The sequence below is a fragment of the Bactrocera dorsalis genome, chromosome 3, assembly GCF_023373825.1.
Source record: "Bactrocera dorsalis isolate Fly_Bdor chromosome 3, ASM2337382v1, whole genome shotgun sequence".
NCBI classification, from domain to species: Eukaryota; Metazoa; Arthropoda; class Insecta; order Diptera; family Tephritidae; genus Bactrocera; species Bactrocera dorsalis.
In genome coordinates this window covers 8388654-8416137 of record NC_064305.1, presented here as the reverse complement: position 1 = coordinate 8416137, position 27484 = coordinate 8388654, and the positions used below count along the sequence as shown (strand labels likewise).

The 27484-nt window shown below is 35.1% G+C and overlaps 1 protein-coding gene across 2 annotated transcripts; it reads left to right on the top strand.

The window, feature by feature from the left end:
- On the top strand, positions 1-27484 carry LOC105223854 (sodium-dependent serotonin transporter). Of its 2 annotated transcripts, none has more exons than XM_049452186.1 (9): positions 1-214; positions 9095-9725; positions 10842-11118; positions 22795-23005; positions 23077-23350; positions 23426-23604; positions 23730-24024; positions 26957-27157; positions 27225-27484. In XM_049452186.1, the coding sequence occupies exons 2-9, from the start codon at positions 9519-9521 to the stop codon at positions 27468-27470; spliced, it is 1890 nt and encodes a 629-aa protein (XP_049308143.1). In that variant the 5' UTR covers positions 1-214; positions 9095-9518; the 3' UTR covers positions 27471-27484. The 2 variants fall into 2 exon arrangements, with proteins under 2 accessions (XP_049308143.1, XP_011200032.2); XM_011201730.4 differs by lacking the exon at positions 1-214 and adding an exon at positions 316-460.

The following is a 27484-nucleotide window of genomic DNA, read 5'->3' as shown; positions in this document are numbered from 1 at the left end:
CGTAAAGTGCACATGAATATGCATGGTCGCTTGTTAGAACGATGATAGCGTTCACGAAACCAACTAAAGCAGTTGTAATGATGTTGTGCGCGACGCGTGTTGAATTATTTTAGTAGCGCGGGAAATTTGTCTTCTATGTGCAGTGCGGTTTAAAGTTAATTTAAAAACCAAAATGGAAAATTTTTTTCGAAATATTAATTAGTGAATTGTTATGGTACAAAATTTATGTAAAAAAACTGTTTTTAAATACAAAATAAAGTATTAGTGCATGAAATTTCTCTACGTGCAGTTTAGTTTTAAGTTATAAAAAAAAATGAAAAAAAATTAAAAATTTATTTTAGTGAATTTTTATGATAAAAATTTTATATAAAATACAACTGTTTTCAAATGAAAAAATAAATATAATAATAATTTTTAATCAACAACGATTCAGCAAACCATGTGCTAGTAAAAATCGAAGGTATAAAATAAATATTCAAAAAAAAAAAAGTAAAATATTTCTAACCAAAAATAAAACTGCCGCTCTTGGGTAATTTTTTTATTTTTCAATTCAGGCTTATGATTATAGAGCAAGTCGGCAATAGGTGGTTAGTTGGTTGAAAAGGGAGGTACATGGCGCCGAACCGCAGACGGCCGCACTTAGCGTGTTCGAGTATTGGATGCTACAAGCCGAGTCGAGCGCATTTTGGTTGGACATTCGCATTGAAAATGTTCCAGCGTCAATGTTCATCCTCCGCATATGCTCTGTTTTCCACCGAATCTACTTTAGCCCTTTTTCTGAAGTGGGATCTTAATGGTAGGTGCCTATGATGAGCTCTAAAATGTTGCTTGTGTTCCAGGACCTGAGGCGTTCCTCAAATATCCATTGCTTCAAATAACCCTTGAGGGAGTCGAATGGCCTGGGGCAGCTTAGGAGAATTATCTCTCCAACAGTCCCCCAGCAAAGGCTCTGCATTCCGCCGAATCAACTTTTACCATTTTCTGAAGTGGAATCTTAAGGGTAGGTGTGCTGTGATGACCCCTACAATGTTACTAAGCTCATTTTGCCTAGAAGTAGGCGCTGTTTGGTCTGTCATTAGTCAATACTACCCTAAAGTAATTTTGTTTTTTGCATTGTGTTGCTTTTGTTCCAAGAAGAGATGTTTCTCAAGGATCCATTCCTTCAAATAACCTTTAAGGAACCGAATGGCCTGGGGCGGATTATAGGAACTTTGTTTCCACCTATCCCCCGGCGAGCCAGGTCATCTGTCTTTTCATTTTACTCTATTCCAATATGACCGGGTATCCAGATGATATTAACCGAATTACCTACTATGAATCTAGTTGCTATTGCCCTGCATAACCTAACTTAAAGAAGACTGCTCTTGTTTCACCCTTTGTTCCATCCAAAAATATGTAGATTTAGCCGTTGGAACTGTTGATCACAGAAGTGTCACCCTTAGTTCCATCAAAGTGTATATAGATTTCACTGTTAGAACTGTAGATTATAGAACCATTGGTCTAATCTTCTCTGCTGGAGAATGAAAACGATGTGTTTAATTCCTTGTGGCTCTGATTTTCTTGGTCACATTGCTACCTCAGCCCCAGTTCACTAACAAGATTGAGTATGATACCATGCTCTTGGTGACGCCGAGTCTGGCTCCAATGCCTGAAGTCATCATTGGGCTGGCAGTAGGCATTTCCTAGTACTTCATTTGTATGTGTATTGGCCGGATGTGGAGAATAACTTCCAGAGCCTTTGCGCAAGTCGGCAATAATAATGCAAATTTTTAAATAGAATAGTTCAAGAACTGAGCTTCCTTTACACATTTCTATCATATATGCAGAAAATTTCATTCATCAATGCAAGTATGAACTATTTTAATGGATATCCCTCAGTTGACTAATAATAGTTAGTGCTGAGAGTGAATGATCTAGAGCCTAATACTGGAGCATCCGCAATATCGATAAACAATATCTTCTACTAAAGCCATCTGGGCCTGACTGAAAACACAAAGCTTCGTCAGTACACTCTATCCTTTGCGAGATCACGCCTATTGTACATCCCAAATGCAGATAGGTCTCTATGTACTTAGTTCTTGCATTGGATGCGCGGACACCCTTGCTTTCGTAGTCCGCACATGAACCCCAAATCGAACAAGCTTTTCGTTGGAACATAGTCTTCCATGCATACGACATGGCTTAATCAAGGCATTTGTTGAATTTTTATGCACTTTAGTATATACATCTCATCGTAGAGCTCATACAGTTCGTGGTTCCACCTTCTTCGGTACTCATGGCTGAAGCGAAAGGCTTCAAAGGCCTTGCAGAAGCAAATGAGACACTAATGATTTATGTATATTGCTGAACCAATTCGAATCGTGTCTGTTTGAATACTGTTTTTCTACATATACTGTGTCTGCTGTAACGGAGCCAAGCTCCAAAGGCAATCATTTTGTTTTGAACCAAAGCGACCCAATAGAGTCAATAGCTATGTACTAATAATATGAAACTTCGGTAGGAAAAGCCTCAGCAGCACGTAAGGATTGGATTACATGTATTATACAAACAGCTGGACCCGAACGTAGCAGAAATAAAATATATAATATATGAAGCATAGGTGGTCAGAAGGAAAATTTTTAGTGCACAGCCAAGGCAGCTCAAGGCTTCAGAATGATCCTTCACTACCACAAAATACAAAAAAAAACTGTAACGCAAATTTAAAACAAGAAAATAATAATACATATTCAAAAAAAGGATAACATACAGGATAGCAAAATAAAATTACAACATTTGGAGCTGATTTCTATGAAACTGCAAATATATCTCTCATTGGACAACAGTTTCCGAGTCTGACTTAAAATGTTTACTATTGTATAATCACATTATATAATTTGGCATTGACCATCCCTCGCTTGATGTTCGATACTCGTGCAACAAGTTGGTATAGCAGCGCCACGCAAAATGCAACAAACACACACATGCATAAGTATATTAAATCATATTCCTAAGTTGCGAATACACGTAGCGAGGAAGTGTGTGTGTATGTGTGTGCGCACGTGAAAAGCAACAGTTTATTGCAAGCGTTCGCTTTTACCTCCACGAGCAGCCTTGCAGCGCCGAGCATGTGCCGCCACTGTTGGTTGGCGCGTGGCACTCGCCTATTGAAGCTAATGCATATGATGGCGTCGACATTTGTAAAGCATTTATAGGTGAAATACGTATGCGTAATGGGCCGATGGCACCACCAATAGATAGCAACGTACGCACATTACAACAAAAAAGAAACAGAAAAACATTTTACACACTTGCAAGTACGAAAGGGTGGGGTTGCAATGTGTTGCATACATACATACATATGTGTGCGTGTGTCTGAATGTGTAAGAAAGCGTCTGCTTTGGGAGGCTTGTCGTTGGCGCAACAGTTTGTGCGCACAAAGCCTTGGCAAATAGACGAACCAGCAGCTACTGGCCACCGACAAACTGACTGACTGACTTCGCTGGCTGGCTGCTGGCGTATTTGCTTACACACATACATCCCAGCATATATGTTGTAATGGATTTGTGCTGCCACTGTATCTCTTTACTGTTAGCCGCTATATTCTTTGGATAATTTCATTTTTTTTTTGCCTTTGGTTTGTTGAAGTGTAAGACCAAACAGAAGTAGAAGTGGCAAAGTAAAGGCAATGGCGTCGACGAAGACGCTGACGACGAACTGCTACGCACAGAACGCAATCGTAGCGCACATAGCGTGTGTAGTGTGTTCATTTTGGGTATAAAAAGGCGCGTAGCATTTTGAAAGCTTGCAGTTTTCTCGGCGCCGTGCGATGCGCTCAAAACCCTCTACATAACCAGCGGAACGGAAACGGATATAAAGTGGATAAATATTATACTCTGATTTGTGATTTGCAAGTGTTGAACTCTTCCTGTGTTGTGTTAGAAAAATAGCAGATTTGTGAACTTTAATTTTACTGCTATTATTGTTAAATAATTATTGTTTTTTTTTTTTAATAATTGTTGTTGTTATTGTTCGGAAAAAACGGGTTAAATATATTAATAGTTGAAAAGTGTAAACAAATTATATGTAAGTCTATTTTGCATTAAATAATTTTTAATTCTGTTACAAATTCTATAACCAGAAATATCCTTAAAAAAGTGAAAATAGTACCAAATATAAGAAAATATGTTTTTATTAAAAGAAATATTACATGAACTATTTTTTTAAAACCTTTTCGATTTTAAATAATATTTTAGGTATTTTATAACCTTAAATCAGTTAAAATAGTACCAAAAATAAGAAAATTATTTTTTTATTAAAAGAATAATTTAATGATTTTTTTCATTTTTAACAATTCCTACGTATTTTTAAACCAAAAAGTTAAAAATAGTAGCAAATGTGAGAAAACAATATTTTTTAAAGCAAAAATACATGAATTAATTTTTATTAATTTTATATAATTTTTTTTTTCAACCAGAAATACCTTTCGCAGGTTAAATAGTACGAAAAATAAGAAAACCATTTTTTATTAAAAGAAAACTTGCATTAATTATTTTTTTCACTTTAAATAATTAATATGTCTTTTTTATCCAGAAATACCGTCGGCAATCAAAATAGTAGCAAAAATAATAAAACCAATTTTTCTATTTAAAGAAAAATTACATGATTTTTATTTTATTTTTTAATTTCAAATATTCATTCAACCAGATATTCCGTAGGTTAAACATTTCCAAAAATAAGAAAAAATTTTTTTTATTTAAAGCAAATTTGCATCAAGTTATAATTTTTTTAAAATAATTTTTTCAATTTTTTTTCAACCAGAAATACCCTTAAACCAGTTTAATAAGGAAACCAATTTTTTTAGTAAAATAAAAAATATTTTTTTTTTCATTTTCAATCATTTTATACATAAAAATCATAAAACCATTTTTTTCATTTAAAGAAAAATTACATTAAAATTTTTTTTTTTAATTTTTTTACGAATTTCTTAACCGGAAATACCCTTAAACCAGTTAAAATGAAAGGCAAGAAACTGTTTTTTTATTTACAGAAAAATTTCATTAAAATTAATATAATTTTTTTAATAATTTTTTAGAATATTTTTAACCAAAAAATCCTCAAACCTGTTAAAATAGTAACAGAAAAAAATATTATATTTGAAAAAATTATATGATTTTTTATTTTTAAATTTTATATAATTTATACGTATTTTTTAATCAAAAAATTTTTATATTTAAAAAAATTATATGATTTTTTATTTTTAAATTTTAAATAATTTATACGTATTTTTTAATCAAAAATACCGTCGGTAGTTAAAATGGTAGCAAAAATAAAAATATTTCTTTTATTTAAAGAAAAATTACATTAACTGTTTTTTTTATTTTAAATAGATTTTATGATTTTTTGTTTTTTACCAGAAATACCTTCCGCAGGTTAAACACTCCCAAAAATAGGAAAACAATTTTTTTTATTATCAAAAATTTACTGTGTATTCTTAAAAAAGTTTATAAACACATATCTTAAAATTATAAAATTTTTTTTAAAAATTGATACATTATTATTATTTTTTTTAATTTGGAAAAATTTTTTAGCTTCTTCTCAGATGTGCCTCTTAAAATAGGCCCTAAACTTCATATTGAAGGCTTAATCTTGCGTTATAAACTCATGGCGGTGTTTTCTCTTCATGCATCGCCTTCATTTTTGACCTAATTTACATTTTTTCATTCTTAATAACAATACTCATTCCACTAGACTTTTTATATTTGTATTTATCCACGTGCTAACCGACAACTGAGTGATTAGCTCAAACACTCACTTGCCTGTGTTGACATAACTAATTTCTTTATCTAATTGCTAAATGCTAGTTCTGACAATTTACACAATAAGTAAATTTAGCTTAGATCTAATTATAGCCACGCGTATGTATTAATTATATACTGTAAATGCCATACACATTAGCGGAACTGGCAATTAGTAGATTGACATAATATAGCAAGTTCAAGGCAAATCACGGTTGTTGGAGCAAGTCGCTCAGGGAATTTCGTTAGCTAGATAAATGCATAAATAATGCTAGACTGAGCATAGTATCGATGAAATATTTCTTATTAAGAAATTTTTTCAAAATTATTATTATTTACCAAATATTTTAGTGATTTATTATTTCTTCTCAAAGTGTGGATAATTATTTGTCAACCAAAAGTAAGGAACCCTGAGGCTGCGTACTTTTTTACAGATTTTCTAGTAAACAAAATTCCAAACTATAGAGAATATTAAGGTTACATGGGTTTCCCCGGGTAAAAAACAGGCTTTTTTCAATATTTTTTTCTCATATAAAAATGCTTTATAAAAAATTTTTATTGTTACACACACTATTAATAAAGAAATTTTGAAATTTTTGGAAAAAAAATATTTTCAACTCGGCCATTGCGACGCCATTCCAGTGACGCCTCGGGAAAAAAATGTGCGCGTATTGACAGGCTAACTCCTTACAGGATCATCTAAAGTGAAAAATACGTTTTCTTTGTTAATAACTTAAATTAGAACTTAGACAAAGGAAAAAACTGAAAATTGGATTTTTGAAAGACATTTATACACAAAAAAGTGAAAATTTCGTGTAATTTTTTTTTCAAATAGTTGTAATCGAATCCTTTGCCCAAGTCTTTAAGAATTGTATCTCAAAGACCTATGTAAAATGTCATGAAGATCGGTTGAATAGTTCTCGTGAAATCTTCCTATCCGACTTCAAAAACAACGATTTGAAGAAAACGCGTTTAAAGACGGCGCACTTAGCCTAGTTAGCCTCGGGCACAATAGTTCTCAAGGCTGTATCGCCGAAACTATTACTCGAATCAACAGCAACAATTTTAGGACAATATTCTAGAGGCGTTGTAGATTTTAATAACACAAGAAAAAAATTCGAGTTGTTGAAACCCGTAAATCCATGTAACCCTTTAAAAATAATAACAAAGCGACAAAGGAAGAGATATCTAATAAAAGAGTAACCTACATGGATGTTCATCCAAAAAGGAAATTGTGGCACCCATTTGTGATACATCTGAGAATAACTCGATTTTAAAACATTTTAATTAGTATTTTTTCTTCCTCAAAAGCATAATAATTTGGATTTAAATGAAATATAAAAAAAAATACTTCTCGAGCTGCTAAGGTGTGCTGCTCCTCATTCCAAACTTTTTACGGATGATATTCTCATTAGCACAGACACTTACACCTCAAACAAGCTTAGCATTGTCACATGCAAAGAAATGTTTACAGCCAATTATTTAATAATTACAATACAACGATTTTAGTATAATTAGTCATGCCTACAAGCCGCGAGAGAAAACATTAAGAACAATACTTTCAGAAATCAGAAAGTGAAAGAGATTATTGATTAAATACTAAAACCCTCATATTTTGAGTTATCAACCTGAAATTTTACACATATCATTTTCTTCTCAAGAAGCTTATCTTATGTTAGAATCGCCGATATTGGACGACTATACCATATAGCTGCCATACAAACTGACCGGTAAAAATTAAGTACTTGTATGAAAAACTTTTTTATTTGACAAGATATTTTCACGAAATTTGACATAGATTATAAGCTATAATATTGCTACAATATCCCAAGAAACGGTTTAGATCAGATTACTATAACATATAGCTGTCATACAAACTAACCGGTAAAAATCAAATATTATATATATTTGTATGGAAAACGTTTTTATTTGGTTAGATATCTTCACGAAATTTGACATAGATTAAAAACTATAATATTGCTACAATATCCCAAGAAACGGTTTAGATCAGATCACTATAACATATAGCTGCCATACAAACTGACCGGTAAAAATCAAATATTTGTATGGAAATCTTTTTTATTTGACTAGATATCTTCACGAAATTTGCACATAGATTATTGCTCAAGACAATGCTACAATCTACGAATATATTATTCAGATCGGACCTTTATAGCATATAGCTGCAATACAATCTGACGTATGAAAATCAAGTTGTTGTATAGAAAACTTTTTTCTTCGACAAGCTATCTTCACGAAAGCTGCTCTGTAATTTACGTAAAAAGTGTTTAGATCGGACGACTATAGCATATAGCTACCAAACAAACTGGCCGGTAAAATTCAAATATGTACTTGTTTGGAAAACCTTTTTATTTGACAAGATATCTTCACGAAATTTGGCGGGAGTTATTTTCCAATACAATGCTAAAATCTCCGAAAATACTGTGCAGATCAAACAACTATAGCATATAGCTGCCATACAAACTGACCGAACAAATTCAAGTTACAGCTCTTTTTATACACTCAAGTTATAAGAAATATACCTATAAAGGGTATTTGCTGTAGTTTTGTATGTATTTTTTGTTTTTTTTTTGGAAATATATCAAAAATTATATAAAATTATTGTGAATACTCGCCATATATCAATTAAAGCGCAGTTGTCTCAGGCGCCATTTCATTGCTTTGATAATTCAGTACTCATGTGACTGCTTAGTCTACCTGTACTTCATTTAATAAACACTCTCTTATGTAATACATACATATGTGTATTTAAACCCGACTTGAGTGTGTCCACTAAGGATTGTCAAGTAAAAATAATTCAAGCGTTAATGTGAAGGTTAATGATAAACTCTTAACTGTGTTGATAACTCAAATAACATTGACATTGGTGACATTGCAGTAAACTCATGTATGTAAAAACTCAATATTCATATACATATATAAAGGTACATACATATGTGTGTGTAAATATCGTCTGACGATGTACACACACCTTGACAATGGCCGGTCAGCAGGACTCGAGCCGAAACAGTGTCAGCCAAATGTGGGATGCATAAAAAGAAACTTAAAAGTCATCACCTTGGGGATATGCAAATACATGCATACATATGTATGTATACAGACACACAGCCGATGCAACAGACTCAGGCAGCTAATGGGTTGGTCGCAATTGCCGACGGTGCTTTGCATATCATATCATACTCATTTTTTGCAATATTAAAGGCGAGATGCAAATTTGCATTTATATTAATAGTTACCGCGCATATAACATATTAATATTGCGTTTAATTAAAAGATATTATTTCACCACTCTCTTGCAGTTGGCTTAATGAGTTGTTAATGATGTGAAATATCAGCGCAGCGAGCAAACATTGCAACTATTAAAGGTTCAAGAGGCGGACAGAACATAATCTTGTAAACAAACAATAACACATACATATGTAGAGGACGTACGCAAATATTATTGTTATTACCACGGACCGTCTGTAGTGACCTGCCAACGGAACATATGCATCCATATCTGCACAACAACACCATTACGTTGCTCCTTCCACAACCCTCTACAGCGCCCATTTAATGCTTTCACAAACTGCCAGCAACCAAGAACATCAACAACACCACTAACAAAAACCACACACACTTACGCTACAAATATTTTTTTCAAACAATATCATTAACACGGACGCATCAGCGGAGTTGCCACTTATGAACGTGCACATTTATTAGAATAGCTCGGGATCGAATATGGATCGTAGTAAGAATAATAGCTTAGAATTTGGTAATAATACAACAGCATCGGCTGCTGCTGCTGCCGCAATGTCAGCGCCCTGGGCGAATAATAAGGAATCGGCAGCGCAGCCAAACGAGGATGATTCGCCGGAAGATGATGCTGATAACGCCACGCCCGCCAAGGTCACCGATCCGCTAGCGCCCAAACTAGCCAATAATGAGGTGAGTAGTTTATTAATTACATAAAACTTTGATTCATAAAGACAAAAGCTCTGTAAAAGAATTTAAGACTCGCTTGAAGCTTATTTTCGACCAGTTGGGTTAAGCCCAAAACATTCTAGTTATATTATTACAAACTGAAAATAACTCCTAGAGCATTTTATTTATGCCGAAAGAAGAAAATCAACATATTTTTGAAAAAAAAAAAAAATTATCAAAAAACTAAAAAAAATATCAAAAATTAGCAGCTGATGAAGTGGGAGAGTCTCAAAAATTGGCACTTACCATACCCACGATTTCAAACCTCGTAATCAATCTGAAACTAGAAAAAATATTAATGTAAAGCATATGTTAATAATATCGTCTAGAGAAAAGGAAAAAAAGACAAAAATTAAAAATGTCAAAAATTAGCGACTGATAAAGTTTGGGTCTCCAAAAATTGGCACGTGACCAAACCCACATTTCAACCCTCCAAACCAAAAAAAATATTAATCTATTGTATGTTAATAATGTAGCAATGACTAGAGAAAATAAAAAAAATCAAAAAATTTGGGGAACTTAAAAATTGGCACGTGGCCATATCCAGTATTTCAACCCTGCCAACGATCTGAAACCAAAAACAATATTAATCTAGAATTATTTCGCAATGACCGGAATTACGGAAAAGTTGGAGCTTATTTTTTCACGAAATGGCAACCATCTGGAAAAGAACATTTTTGTACCACTTTCTGACTGTTTCGAATTTTTTAAATAGTAAAAATTTAAATGCGGAAATATGGATAATTCCAGACAAAGAAAAGTGCACAAAGAGGAATCTCTAAATATTTCAAGTAAATCGATTCAATAGAATCTTAAATCTTACTGAAAAACACAGTTTCGAGAAAAACTTATTTAAAGCTTCAGTCCCGGCCAAACTCCGAAAATAGTTAGAATTTTGAAAAATCCTCTTGTTGATATATTCTTGAATAGTTAAACTTCGAAAGTATTATACAAAATTTTTTTTTGGCATTTCTAGACTAGAATGCGCCTTAAAAAAAGCTAGCACAACCGATTTTTTTCGTCGAAATAAACCAATTTTTATGTAAAGCTACTAATGTTGTTCTACATTCTCACCCACAGCGCGTTCTCATCGTCTCTGTCACCGAACGCAATCGTGAAACGTGGAGTCAAAAGGCGGAGTTCTTATTGGCCGTTATTGGTTTTGCCGTCGATTTGGGTAATGTTTGGCGTTTTCCCTACATTTGCTATCAGAATGGCGGCGGTGCTTTCCTTATACCCTACTGTGTGATGTTAATATTCGGTGGCCTACCGCTCTTCTATATGGAATTGGCTTTGGGGCAATTTCATCGCTGCGGTTGCTTAAGCATTTGGAAGCGCATTTGTCCGGCGTTAAAAGGTAAATTGAAACAAAATGAAAAAAAAAAATTATTTGTATATACATAAATGCATATAAGCCTTTAGATATTTAATTTTTAATAATATAAAAAAAAATTAATTGTAGCATACTTAAATACTCCAGCGCATTCATAAATATGCACTTAAGCACTATTTTCCTTAAGTAGTAAGCAAACGTTAGAAATATATCTATGCCTTAAGGGACCGAAACAAAGACTTGCATAAACAAAAACTTAGCAACCTGTTGATTTTACGAACGTGCTGCCTGCATATTTCTCACAAATCAAGTAAATTCCACAGGTGATTGTGTACTTCGGCTTTGCCTTTTACTTTTTGCATTTCTTCATTCTTCAGATTTTTACTCCATTGTACTTACTGAAGTTACGCAACTTGTTGTAAGGACATTTTTAATCCCGCTTGCATTCTCATCCATTTGACTTCAATTCAATATACCGATATGTCCTTAGTGATTTTTTATCGCCGCTTATGAGGCTAATCAGTCACGTCCGCTTGTTTATCCCGTCTGCCGGAACGTGTCAGAAATTTTTTTATACATAACTACATAATACACCTGGTGTATCCTAGGGTAATGGTTGTATGCATGTATGTACATATAAAAACAGGTAAAGCTTTTTTTATAACGAAACAATAATTATATAAGTATTGAAAAGATTGCAGAAATTTTAAATATATTATAAGCGAGAATAAGGAAAATCTTGAAGTAATGATCAGTGTCTTTACAACTATTCCTATATAGATAGTTTTTAAGAAATCAGTATTAAATGCGGTTGAGTAGACTCGGAAAATCGCAGCATACTTAATGCCAATTCTGGACATTGGTGTTAGAAGGTGTTCCAGCGTTTCTCTCATACACACTTCTCTACACTTTCCGCATGTATCGTGATTACTTATGATCATCTAAGTAGCTTACATGTGATACCAGTAGCTTGGGACCTGTCATTAGGCCAACACCGTCTTACAGTCCTTTCGTGACCGTGTGATTAAAACGCAAGCGAGTTTTCCTTATGGCATTCCATCTCGCCCCGATCCGTCTGTCAACCCTTACGGATCGTATTTCGTTTTTAGTGTCTTCTGTATTCCCCTTGTGAATTTCATCACCTATTTCGTTTCGCGGAACTCTTTTGTGGCATGAACGCCAGCACACATGCAGTCGTTTTCCGGCAGCCGCTGCATCAACTGCTCTAAGATTTTAGGTGTGACATTCGATAGCCTGTGCTCCTTCATTCTTCACATGACCGCGATTATTGCCAAAGTACAGAGCCGCAACAAAATGAATGCCGTACTTGGGTCAAACCACTACCCATTGCAGACGAAGAGCTCGAGTTCACGCGAGAATTGAGAGTGACCGCACGTTTCCTGTGCCTGCCGTTAGACAACCTCGATGACAACTTATCTGAATCTGACAATCCTTACGGGCACTAGATAACCGTTACAACAATAACAACATCGATGCGAGAATAAAGGTGCTAAGCCAAATGTAGACCATTATATAGAATTCGTATTAAATATCGAGGATCTTGGCACATTAGGAGATTAGATGTTGTTAGGTAGATATCAAGTCGCTATTAAAGTTGGCAAAAAGCTTTGACTTTCTGCATTCTGAATACTTCAGCTTCCGTTTGGCATAACTAAAGACCAGTAGGTCAATGTATGGGATGACAGCTGGCCAGCACTCGTATAACCTAACCTAATATGCAATAGCTATTATACGTTTATTTATAGTATTAACAATACTTTTGAAATGCCTGATCACAAATGATATATATTTTAAGAATATACATATGTATGTATAACATATCATGTAGTCTTCAAATGATTGCACTTTAAAAAATCTTTACTTGCCCCTCTACAAGTGCTAAACATTCGCAGTTTCATGAATATCATAATTTGATATGTACAAATACATACTATGTATTGGATATCTTTAATGTCATGCTATAACAAACACATTGCGATAATGTCATTTACAGACTCAAACAAATATAATACAAACATATTTTGTGTGCTGTCGACGAATTTATGTTTTTAATCGCAAATGTATTTACTGCCAAGTTTTTATTCCTCGTATCCCTTTTCATTTAAGCTTATGTATGGGGGTACATTTATTTGTCAATTGTTGATGCATATGATACATAAACATATATAATATTTACATATACATATATATGTACATACTATGTATATTTCGATAATATTTGCAAACCTTCATATTTACATAAATATACATATGTACATACATATATGCATTTGTATTTCATATTTAGCTTTTGGGCAAATTTTTCACTTAACGCAAGTAAACATGATTATTGCCAATAAACAAATCTTATTGACAATAGCAACAAATTAATATTGATACTCGTTTTTTACGGCAATTGCATATATATTTTTTTTGTAATGAAAAATATTGGCTTTGGTTTTGTAAACGCGTTATTAAGTGTATATTTATTTGCGACAATTGCCCAGAGACACTAAAATATGTAAATACATACACAACATCAGTACAGATGTACATTAGGGTAATACATTTTTAAAAGACTTTTTTCTCAGTGAAGGCTAAAAATCTGCTATTTTATTGGGTAGTCGAAAAAGTCTTTTCGTGTTTTGTCAATCGATGTCGTTGCTGACATATATTTCCAGTACTACCAATCACATTGTACTCGTATTATCTTAGTACCATATAGAATTGGAAAGTTGAGATTTTAAGCATCATTCAAAATTATCTCAAATCCCTAAACCAAAACAAAAAATATTATTACAAAAAATGAATACAAATAATGATGAAAGTAGAAGTTGTAATTAACGAAACTTTTATAGCGAAAAAATTTACACTTCATAGTGGCTTTAAAAACCGAAATTATTGTCAACACTTTTTTTTCTTCTATCATTACCTGAAATATCTATCCAAGAAGGTCGTGTACAATTTTCAATTGTATCGATCTTGCTGTTCTAGAGAAATTTTACTCTAAAACCAGTATTTTTAGAATCACGCTTTTAACGTTGTGGTTTTTCAGATAGGCCTAAAAAATCGAAAATATTATCAAAACTCGTTTTTCTTTTATCATTAGCTAAGAAATCTATTTAAGAAGGCCTTATTAAATTTTAAAGTGGATTGGTCCAAGCGTTCTGAAAAAATTTTACTTACAAACTCTAAAAATATTAGTTCTATAAACACTATTTTAAAGTTTCGGGAGCCCATTACACTAAGTTCAAAAACTAAAATCTTTCCCAGGTATTCGGAGTATATTTTCAAATTACATGGGGAATCGATTTTTTTAAATACACAAGCGAATATAAACGCCTAAATGCAATTGCGGCTTAGCTTATTCTAAAATTCAATTTTATATATGTACATAAATATTTTCAAAACATTCACAACAAATACTTTGCCATAACAAACAAATAACTAATTATAATGGTTAGTATACCCAAGCTCTCAAACTGTTGATCAGTTCTAGAATCTCCAAACTCCTATCTAACTGTTACGCGGGACACCAACCGGCGTCTTTGTATATTAAATCTTTAGGGACTTTCCGGCAGGAAGCTTTCAAGCTTTTTATGAAATTACAAATGCTTTGCATTAAAGCTGCGCAATTTTACACACAATAAAAGGATCGTTCAGAGATTAAAAACAACAAGAGCATCAAAAAGCGCTGCTCTCTGTGTCTCTACAACATAATATGCTATAAATCGGATATTCTTTTAATTAGACTTACCTTGCTTTCAGGCCACGATGCGCCTTTTTATACTCTCGCAACAAAGTTGCTAAAGAGAGTATTATAGTTTTGTTCACATAACGGTTGTTTGTAAGTCCTAAAACTAAAAGAGTCAGATATAGGGTTATATATACCAAAGTGATCAGGGTGACGAGTAGAGTTGAAATCCGGATGTCTGTCTGTCCGTCCGTCCGTCCGTCTGTCCGTCCGTCTGTCCGTCCGTCCGTCCGTGCAAGCTGTAACTTGAGTAAAAATTGAGATATCATGATGAAATTTGGTACACGTATTTCTTGGCTCCATAAGAAGGTTAAGTTCGAAGATGGGCAAAATCGGCCCACTGCCACGCCCACAAAATGGCGGAAACCGAAATCTTATAAAGTGTCATAACTAAGCCATAAATAAAGATATTAAAGTGAAATTTGGCACAAAGGATCGCATTAGGGAGGGGCATATTCGGACGTAATTTTTTTGGAAAAGTGGGCGTGGCCCCGCCCCCTACTAAGTTTTTTGTACATATCTCGGAAACTACTATAGCTATGTCAACCAAACTCTACAGAGTCGTTTCCTTCAGATATTTCCATATACAGTTCAAAAATGGAAGAAATCGGATAAAATCCACGCCCACCTCCCATACAAAGGTTATGTTGAAAATCACTAAAAGTGCGTTAACCGACTAACAAAAAACGTCAGAAACACTAAATTTTACGGAAGAAATGGCAGAAGGAAGCTGCACGCAGGCTTTTTTTAAAAATTGAAAATGGGCGTGGCGTCGCCCACTTATGGACCAAAAACCATATCTCAGGAAGTACTCGACCGATCTCAATGAAATTTGGTATTTAATATTTTCTTAACACCCTGATAATATGTACGAAATATGGGCGAAATCGGTTCACAACCACGCCTTCTTCCGATATAACGCTATTTTGAATTCCATCTGATTCCTTCTCTGTATAATACAATATATACATTATGAACCAAAATAAACAAATATGTAAATGACGGATAATGAAATCTCGATTATCACTTTATCATGCGAGAGTATAAAATGTTCGGTGACACCCGAACTTAGCCCTTCCTTACTTGTTCATTATTGGTTATCGCTATATTACAACAAATACTTTAACACTTTTACACACACAGACATTTTTGTTATGACGACGCACTATTTTAGGCTATTTGCTAAAACCCTTTAAAAACACCGCCACGACAATTATTTCACTCAATAACGCATTAAAACTAACACCACTTGAGAATTTCGCACCAAAAACAGCATTTTAAACAATATTCTATACGTTAGATGCGTTTTTCACAGATTTCGTGATGCGCGGCGTGAAAATAATTCGGAACTGACGCTCCGAACATAATGGCGCCGGAACTTTTACAAAACACAGGGTTACATTTTTACCGAAAAAAGTCAATTGTGGTATTCACGGTCAGGTGGCAAAGCAATTATTTAATTATTTTATTAAATAAAATATTTGTATGTAATTTTATAAAATGATTTTTTTAAGTAAAATGCAAGCAAAATATTATTAAAAACACCGTTATTTATTAGAATAATTAAAAATACAAGAGTATTCATCTAAAATGTGATTCAAAAGAATAATTTTGCTTAGCAATACGGCAAATTCGCATAAAAAATATACAAAAAATAAGAATATTTACATATACATTTAGATCAAATGATGCCAGACCGTCAGAAAATATATTTTCCAAAAGCGTCAAAGGAATCGGGGCAAGTGTATCGGTTCCAAAGAGACTATGTCGAGTAATAAATCGAAATTATACAAAAATTATTTTTTTTTTTTATTTTTTAAGACTAAGTACTTATCAGGTCACTCCTGTACATGCTGCCATAGCAGATAAAATACTTACCAAAATAATTACACACATATATACATACATATATTTATTGATACATATATATGTATGTCTGTAATTTGATCAAACATAATTTTGTAAATTTTAATTTAAACTAAATTTTAACTATTCATATTTTTCTTTATTATTTTCATATGGTAACCCTGCCAAAATTCTACAATACACAATTTATAATTTTAATAATTTATTATGCAAATACAACATTATCGTATAATGAATACCACAATTACTACTAATTGTGTGAAAATACAGCCCTGTGCCGTCAAAGTTCCGGCGACATCTTTGCAGTTCCGAATATGCAAGTCTCCGCACGGAGTGTGAACAAATGCAAGCATAGTTATGTGCATCGAATAATTGTGGAAATAAAGTGTTGTGCGCTAAAGCATAAGTTAAATGTGCGCTCAGCTGTAAATAATTGAAATAAATATGAGATCAGTAGTTTTTATTAATTTTTGCAATGTAAATAAATATAGTAAGTGGTTGTTGTTAGTCGTCAAGGCAAGGTGAAAAGCTTTTGCGGTAAGAAATTACAAAGCAACGCGCGCAGCTTTCAGCAGAGAACTACTTTAAAGCTTTTAAGGAAGGTTTGCTTTTCTTCGGTATTTTTATACACTTGCAACATGTTGTTACGGAGCATAATGATTTTTTTTACCTAAAGGTTATTTGTATCACCCAAAACTAATCGGAATAGATAAAGATTTATATATATATAAATGATTTGGAAGGCTAGATGTGCTGAAATCCGGTTGGTTGTCTGTCCGTTCGTCCGTCGACACAATAACATGAGGAAAATGTGAGAAATTTTAATGAAATTTGGTATATTGTATGTTCCTTAGTACCTAAAAAAGAGTTGATATTGCAGATGGGCGGAATCGGACCATTGTCACGCTCACAAAACGTCTAAAGTGCTATAACTAAGCTCCAAATTGTGATACAATCTCTAATGTGGTGCAAAGGATTACTGTAGTGAGAGGCACCTGTGGTTTGAAAACATTTAAAAAGTGAGCGTAGCCTCGCTCTCTAATAAGTTTGATCTACATATCTCTCAAACAACTCAAGCTCCTTACTTGTATTTACTAAATTCAAAGAAATAATTAGAATATTTGCTCGCACAACCTAATTCAGTGGAAAATTGCTGTGGCATCCAAACTGTTTGCTACTTCTCATACGTGTATAGTACTATCAAAAAGTTGTTGTTCTGAACCGTTTCAATTAATTCATATATTTATTAGAGACTATATAATTTGAAAAGTTTTATTTTTACCGAAGTTAATTTTATTTTTACCGAAGTTAAGTTTTATTTTTACCGAAGTTAAAGATCTTTCTATACCCTTTTATGCTTAAGTTCAGCCGAAGTTAACGTATTTTCTTATCGTTAGTAAGAATATCTTACAAAAACAAATCAACACTGTATTTAACTGTTCATACATATAGTATGTATGTTTATTCCCACATAACTCTATATATATTTTGCGTATAATATAAAGGGTGATCCATTTCGAGGTTCCCTACTTTTTTAAAGAAAAAACACAAAAACTTCTTTGGCATTTATTTTTTGAAGATTATCTCTTTCAAATGTTGGTCGCGGCTACGTCTCAGTTGGTTCATCTGTTGATCCGTTGGGATATCATATGATCTTGATGGCCTATCAACGTGCCCAAAACGTGAAAATATCTGCTAACCTAAGTGTTTTCGCAATATATCCATTGATTGATTCAATGTGTGGAAAGTGGCGCCATCTTGTAGACCTCATCGCTGAACAAAATTTGGGTCGAAAACGTCGGATCCTCTTGGAACTTTTCAGAAGCCCATAAAATGAAGCAATGTCGCTTGGGAAAGTCGAAAGGCTACAGTTCTTGCGCAAGCTGTATTTTGTACGCTTTCAATTTAAAGCCTCGACATAAAATGCGCCAAGTCGTTCCATACATCAGTCCGAGTTGCTGCGAACGGCGCCGAATCGTTTCTACACGGTCTTCGTGTGCACTGTCAGCTACAGCTGCTACATTTTTTTCACTGCTATTGAAAATGTATCCCTACTATGATCACCCCTTAAAATATATCACACTTCCGAAAATATCACTCTTCCAAATCACACTGTCATGTCTTCTCAATACCGCAAGTCTTAACAGGTCCAAAAGTTAACAAACTTTTCTGATAAGAAATTTTTAATTCAATTTAATCTGCATATTCAGTGTGCTATTGTTTTCGTTCATGTCCTCCCTCGCCTATTTTTTGCCAGTTCAACTTGCAACTGACATATTTTGAAAACTCAAACAGGCAGATGAATTTTATATGCATACATATATACATATAATATGAAATACTTATGTACATATATGAATATAGATATCAGTGTATTTTCACGCCTTGTTGACTCGTTTCGCTTGTATATAGTTATATTTACGAGGGCGATTGTATCCATATCTTCCAAGTCATCTTTGGCGCACAATTAGCTGCCAATCCATGGTGTAGATGAAAGTTTCTCACACAGTGATAAACAGCACATATGTACAAACATATATATACATGTACATACATAGGTTTTATATACATATGTACATATACATATACAAGTTTATGCTCGTAAATGCATTTGAATTGAAGTCGCTGATAGAAATATTTAAATGTGCGGGGTTGCTTGCCCAACGCTGCTAACATGTATAAATACATACATACGTATGTATATAGTTTTAATTTCATTACTTTGTTCATTCATCATTACGTTTTCATTCACTGCAAATATTAGGTTTAATAATACAATTCTTTTCTATAAACACATTTGTTTGGCAAGGCGTTCATTTCCCAGCTAAAAATAAAATATTGTAGATAGAGACATATTTGCATGGAAATGTCCTTCTACAGAAATTTTAAGTATTTAGACCCACAACAAAAAATAAAAAAAAAATTAATAAACGAAAAAGTTATTAAACTTTTACACCCCTTGGTTTCTTTTGGCCCACCCTCTATGTGTATTATTGACGATATTGACTTAACTTAAATGAAAGATCAATTACTTATCTACTTTTAAAAATAGTATAATCTGTATCCTGAGGCTTATTCCAAGTAGTAAAAACAAGGAAAACTGTTAACTTCGGCTTCACGGAAACTAGAAAACGCTTCACAAAGAAAACAAACTCTAAATTGAATTATATTACATATAAAACAGCTTAAAAAATTCAGTTTTATCAAAACGAGTCGAACAAAAACGCGTTTCATATTCAAAATATCCACCAAAATCATTCGAACCGACTCGCGAGAGTTGTCGAGCTCTCTTACCATTTCTCTAACACTTGCCTGACGATTTTCAAGCCCCATATCCATCACTTTTTTGGTATTTTCATCAGTTGAAGAGGTCGAACTCTTGATTCCGTTGGTTCATGGCAGTTTCTTGAGCAGAAAATTGAATTATATTATATATAGAACAGCTTAACCTTAGAGCAAACTGACAGGTAGACATTCCAAATCCAATAAGAACTTCGTTTGAACCGAAGCTATAGTACCCTTCGCAAATACAAAATATTTCTAACAGAAATTGATTTCAATCGACTGAGAACGGGTTCCACCTAGCCGCCTTTTTAGTTGGACGCATGTCTTCAACGATCTCTCCACCGTCTTTGAAGGCTTTGTACCACTCGTAGGCTTGTGTTTTTGATAAAACTGAATTACAGAAAGCCTTCTCCAACATTCGGAACGATTCCGCACACAAAATTGGGTTAGAAATACAAAATTTTAGTCATATATAAAAGTCTTTCACGCAAGCACTTGATTCCGTTGGTTCATGGCAGCTTCTTGGACAGAAAGGTATGCGTACAAAATTTCAGAACGATATCTCAAAGACTGAAGGACTAGTATACAGAGAGACGGACATGTCTCAATAGACTCAGCTCATCACGCTGATCATTTTTGTATATATTTTATAGACTCTTCGACTATTCTTTCGGATGTTACAAACCTTGTGGCAGACTTAATGCCTGTTCAGGACATAAAAAATAACTAACCTCTTTTCCTTTTAAACTATTCCACTAAATCGACTGATTTTCATCTATCACGAGAAAAGAGAGATTCATGAAAAATCACACTGCTATATGAACTTTATACCGAAACCGAAAGATACTTATTGATTGTAAAGGCTGTTTATTGAACTTGGCTGTCAACTTGGCTTTCATTTTAAAAAAATTCTAGAATCCGCTGTAACCACCAAAACTCTACCTTCAATTAACATATAGTAATTCCACAACTCCAACTATATGGGACCCTTCACTGTGCTTTGAAACGTTAACCTTCACTTGAAAAAAAATGGCCAACAGTTCAATCGGCTTGCTTGAAGCACATCAATGAAGAAAACGCTCTTCAGACAAATGCCTTATCACTTAAGGTTCCACTACTTTTTATTCATACATTCATACATACACAGTCACATAGTTTCAAGTGGCTTGCGAGGAAATCCCCGTTGACACTGCTTTGTGGTATTTGCTCAACAAGTGTTTGCTTAGTCAACTTTTATTAAATCAACTACTATAGTCAAAGTGCAAGTAGAAAGTGATTGAAAGGAAACGAACGAACGGCAAAGAAAGTACAAAGGAAACCATTACCGTAAGCGCGCATAGGTAAAAGGGGGTATGACTGATTACCTACAACCAGACATATACATATTTTACCGTTATGTCATGGCGCTAGTAATGTTAGTAAGTAAAGAATAAATATGTCCTCATTTCGAGTGATATTTGAACCTTTTTTCGAAATGTTTATACAATGTCTGTAAATGGACAATAGCATGAAGATGGTGTCAAAAAATATAGTAATTGCCTAAAAGCGAGGAATAATAAGAAGAGACTTGAATTTTATACGATACAAATTTTGTATTTTTTAGCAGTGATGACCAAACAATAATATTTATTGCATTCCAGGCATTCGCAAACGGGGCAATAATTTATGTCAGATTTCTAGAAGAAAACTTGTCCAATAAAAAGTGTTTCATAGAAGGTTTTGTTGTTTTTGCAGCGGCAGAAAACATTCCTGAAGTAATGTGGAGGAAAGCTGTGGGTTGAAAGTCATTTTCCGGATAAAAGTCCGGGTCCGTTCCGGTTACGTAGACGCGAATATCGCGGGAATGGCATAGGTTTCAATATTGAGCGGACAGAATATATGACTGCTATATTTTATAGTGGTCCGATATCAACAATTCCCACAAATTATTAGCTTCTTAGGAAGAAAGGAACGTGAGAAAAATTCACACATTAAGAGACTGGTTTGGGTATGTACAGATGAACAGACCGACATGGTTAAAACAACTCAACTCGTCACGCTAATCAGCAACCGAGTTGACCCAAAGAGCAGCCTTAGGCATATCAACCGCAAACTATTTTTCCTTTCTTTTTTGTAAATTATCTTTCTACTTCAATGAGTTTCATCCTACCATGACTTTTTTGTACTCAAAAATTATCGACACTGGTCCAGTATATGGGTTTTAAAGATTTTCTGAAAAAAAATCTGAAAGCAATGGCGATCCATCTCCAGTCTATTTAAAGATTTCCTGAAAAAAAAAAACAAAATTTTGTGGAAGCACTGGCGATCCATCTCCTCTTTTCTTCTTCTTAATTGGCGTAGACAACGCTTAAGCGGTTATAGCCGAATTTACGACGGCGCGCCTTTCTTTCTGTTCGCTCTTAGCGCCAATTGGAGATACCAACTGTAGTCAGGTCCTTCTCCACCTGGTCTTTTCAACGGAGTGAAAGTCTTCCTCCAGAAACGACTTTTTTCATTTGGTTCGAGCAGCTCAAGACTTCCGGTCTTAGACCAAGTATCCTCTGGGTAGCCAAAATCCATTCGTTTGAAGGCGAGCTAAAGTGAGAAGGTGAAACATTCCTCCCCAGTGTTGTGTGATGGGGTTGGGACCCGCCACGCAAAAAACACCCACAATGAATGCAAGGAAAAAAGAAGACATCTCCTCTTTTACCACATTTTATCTAAATTCAGCTTTAATTTATAAGCATATTTTATATATAATTGCTAAGCATTCCAAGTGTTCAACAGCCTCTTTACGTTCCTTCTCATACAAACAGGTGTCGGTTACGCCATTTGCCTAATTGATGTTTATATGGGCATGTACTACAACACGATAATCGGCTGGGCGGTTTACTATCTATTCGCATCGTTCACATCAACGCTACCGTGGACGTCTTGTGGCAATTCGTGGAACACCAATAGTTGCATGCCAGTGACGAACGAAAATTTCACCGATAAGGCGACCACACCAGCCAAGGAGTTCTTCGAGTGAGTAATTAAAGCGACAACTTCAAAAAAATTTTCAATCTAGTAAGAAATTTTTATCCAACTAAACGCAGACGCATGGTACTCGAGCAGTATAAATCGGATGGCTTGGACTATATGGGTCCCATTAAGCCCACATTGGCTTTATGTGTGTTCGGCGTATTTATTTTGGTGTACTTTTCGCTGTGGAAAGGTGTGCGCAGCGCTGGCAAGGTTGTGTGGGTTACAGCATTGGCGCCATATGTGGTGCTTTTCATATTATTGGTGCGCGGCGTGTCGCTGCCAGGCGCAATGGAGGGCATACGGTATTATCTGACGCCAGAGTGGCACAAATTGCAGAACTCTAAGGTAATGCTTACAGCATAAATTCTATTTTTTATTCTTTTCTTTAATGCTAAAAATGTGCCTTGCTTGCTACGACAGGTTTGGATTGATGCCGCTTCGCAGATATTCTTTTCGCTTGGTCCCGGTTTCGGCACATTACTCGCTTTATCTAGTTACAATAAATTCAATAACAATTGTTATCGAGACGCGTTGATAACGAGTAGTGTTAACTGTTTGACAAGCTTTCTGGCGGGTTTCGTGATATTTTCAGTATTAGGGTGCGTATAAAATTAAAAAAAAAAAAATTTTAAATCTAGTATTTAATTAAAACGTTTCTATAAAAAATAAAAAATTAAAAAACATACATATTTACTTATTTATTATTACTTTTTTTCACTAACAGCTACATGGCACATGTGCAGAAGACCTCAATCGATAAGGTGGGCCTGGAAGGTCCTGGTCTTGTGTTTATTGTCTATCCGGAGGCCATAGCCACAATGAGCGGCTCAGTTTTTTGGTCCATTATATTCTTTCTCATGCTCATTACATTGGGTTTGGATAGCACATTTGGCGGTTTGGAGGCTATGATAACCGCTCTTTGTGATGAATATCCACGCGCCATTGGTCGACGCCGCGAAATCTTTGTGCTGCTACTTTTGGCCTGCATCTACCTGTGCGCGCTGCCGACTATGACTTATGTGAGTACTATGCGTAATGTACGTATATGTTTAGTATAACTTGGGAAACAACGGACACCCTAATGTACATACATATATGTATAGAGTTAGATGGATTTAATATTCTGAACCACAGAATTGCATTAATTAATTTGGCTTAATTTTATTAGGCAGCGCTCAATCCTGAAACTATTTAGCAAATACATTTATTCATTTATCTTGCTAGTCAATCAGCCACTAAACGTACCACACGACGAGTGCTTTCTAGTGTTTATCTAATAAATGATTTTGTGTCGTTTATTTTTTCCCCCTTTTCCGACGCATAAGTTATTACTTTATGCTTATTCGCAGTGCATTAACTCTATCTTGACCTGCATAAATAAATTTCACACTCACCTCCAACATTTCACTTTGTGTATGTGTATTGCGCTACCTTTTCAGCTTTCATTCCATAAGCAACCGTTAAGTCCTACTGCCTTGCGGTTCACCAGCGCTATGGCACGGCTTATATCTCAACACCAACACAGCCAGGTGGTCAACTTAAGTGGCTTCCATTGTAAAGCCAATTGTGTGATGCCTCCGTTTGAGAGTATGTGTGTGTTTGTGTGTACATGTCTGCCTGTCAGCTAAGGTGCGCTTTTGTTTACTTCCTTTCTTGCCACACTTGCTTCCAACGTCTCAAGCTTTAGCGCCATTTTTAACACCTGTCAGCGTTGGTAAACATCAGTGATTGTTGATTTTATTTATTGTTGCTTTTATATTGGCCACACACTTGTCTCCACAGGCAGGACTACCAGCGCACCGCTTAACGGCCTTAAGCTGTGGTATGGCAAAGAAGGGATAATGGACCTTATCACTCTCTTTGATTGCATTAGAAATTATAATTTCGCGCATTTAGTCGTGTTTCAATTGATGTGCACGTAATCAGTGTTGATACTCTTTGGCACCGCCAGGCCGGTTGTGTGCCTACTTAGGCTTTTATGTACTCGTATGTAATAATAATATGTAATAATAATAATCGAGATATCTGGAGGTGCTAAGTGATAAATCTTTGAAAATGTTTCAAATTGATTGATATGTTTCTGGGGAGTGGCAAACATTTTTTTTCATCGAGCTACTGAAGTGTGTTTTGAGACAAGGAATCTATAATTGACAAATACTAGGCATAACTTCGAAAAAATCTGCGAATATATGTATACAATCACCAAACTATGAGTCACTCAGCAAAGAACTACCTTCAAAGAAGAAGGTTACATTACTCAACAAATCTGAAGGAAAAAATTGTGACTGCTAAGAGATCTGTGGGGTCTTTGAGTTGTGCTGATTACGTTTTTGGAGTTCAAAAATTTGCCATCACGTAAATCTATTTTTGTCACTTTAGTACATTGTGGTGATTTGACCCCTACACCCCTTGACTTATTCCTTTTTATTGGCATAGACACCGCTTACGCAGCTATAGTCGAGTTTATAACACCGCGACTGTCCTTCTTCGTTTTCGCTCTTTGGTACCAATTGAAGATTCCAAGCGTAGCCAGGTCTTTCTCCACCTGGTCTTTACAACGGAGTGAAGGGGTTTCTCCGTTTCGCCCGGCGGGTATTGCGTCGAATACTTTCATATCTAGAATGTTTTCATCCATTCGGACGACATGCCCTAGTCCGCATAACCGCTGTCTCTTAAATCATTGAACTATGTTAATGTCGTCGTATATCTCGAACAGCTCATCGTTACATCGACTGCGATATTCGCCGTTGCCACTGCCCAAAGATGTTGTCATCGTCTAGGCCTCTGCACCATATAGAAGGACGGAGATGATGAGTGATTCGTAGAATTTGGTCTTTGTTCATCAAGAGAGGACCTTACTTTTCAATTGCCTGCTTAGTCCAAAGTAGGACCTGTTTACAAGAATTATTTTGCGTTAGATTTTGGGGCTGACATTGTTTTTGACGCTATTACTGGTTCCAAAATAGACGAAATTATCCGCAGCTTCGAAGTTACGACTGCAACAGTGATGTGGGAGCGAAGTCGCCAGTGCTATGACTGGTTTTTTGATGATAGGAGATTTTTCGTCTTGCCTCGTTCACTACCTGACCCGAATTATTTTTTCTGGAGTAGATAGAAGAAGTCGCACGAAATTGAGTCACCTTGTCTGATACCTCGTTTGGTATCACACGGCTCGAAGAGATCTTTCCATTCCTGACAGAACTTTCAGTATTGCTCAACGTCAGTTTACAAAGTCGTATTAGATTTGCAGGGGTTCCAAATTTAGACCTTAAGGCAGCTCCTTTTCGGGTTGTCAAAGACAGCCTCCACGGTAATAGAAGCAGATTGTGAGGTTTCACTTTTTGTGGATTGGGCTAAGCACACTTAAATTTCCATCTCAACTGCTGCATGCTTCTTATCAGTTCCTCGCCGCCATAGGTGAAGTCAGTCAGCCGGCAATCCATCGCCCTTTTTCGCTTTGTAGTGCTTCAGAAGGGTAATTGCTATTCGTAGTTCTTCATAGTCGGGCTATGGAACGTCCGGTACATCGTCATCGATTGGGTAATCGGGTTCACCATCTCCTGGTGTTATGCTTCCGCTGCCATTCAAGCTTCAGGCTGGAGAAGTATTCCCTCCATTATTTCAGTATGTTCTGGGCATCAATCACTAGATCACCTTTTGGGGTTCTACAAAAATATGTTACGGACCTGAAACCTTCTGTTAGTCGCCGCATCTTTTCGTAGAATTTTCGAACATTGCCCCTGTCGGTGCTTTCTAAAATAAAACTAATACGAGTACTGCTTTTACTAACTTTGGCCATACAAAATTCAGCGGGTAGGGTCAGTTGAATCTCGGAAACACTGTTTGAAAAAACCTCTAAGAAAACTTTTCTTTGTTAGTACTACTTTAAAACATATTTTTATAAACCATATAAATTGTTGTCTATTTTTTTAACACAATAAAAATTTCTAGGGTGGCGTGTTCTTGGTTAACTTCTTGAACGTTTACGGACCCGGTCTGGCTATATTATTTGTGGTATTCGTGGAAGCGGCTGGAGTTTTTTGGTTTTACGGCGTCGATCGTTTCTCCGAAGATGTGGAACAGATGTTGGGCATTAAGCCGGGCATTTTCTGGCGCATCTGTTGGACTTATATAAGTCCGGTATTTTTACTGGTTAGTAAAAATTTATTACATAATACTTAAAGTATAAACGAGTTAAGTTGCCAATGCGTACTTGCAGGCCATTTTTATATTCTCCATACTCGGCTATGAGGAAATGTTGGGCGAGGAATACCAGTACCCCGAATGGAGCATTAAAGTCGGCTGGGCTGTCACCTGCTCCTCAGTACTCTGCATACCGATGTACATCATTTACAAGTTCGTATTTGCGTCCAAAGGTGATTGTCGTGAGCGTTATCAAGACGCTTTCAAAGTGCCACCGCATTGTGGCTCAGTATTGCCGGGCCAACAAGGCACCACTGTGTGACATGATTCAGAAAA

Excerpts from the sequence above, each read along its gene's own strand:
- LOC105223854 (XM_049452186.1), top strand. The coding sequence starts at position 9,519 with ATGGATCGTAGTAAGAATAATAGCTTAGAATTTGGTAATAATACAACA. Across the intron at positions 11,119-22,794 it reads CATTTGTCCGGCGTTAAAAG|GTGTCGGTTACGCCATTTGC; the intron begins GTAAATTGAAAC and ends TCATACAAACAG. Across the intron at positions 23,006-23,076 it reads CCAGCCAAGGAGTTCTTCGA|ACGCATGGTACTCGAGCAGT; the intron begins GTGAGTAATTAA and ends AACTAAACGCAG.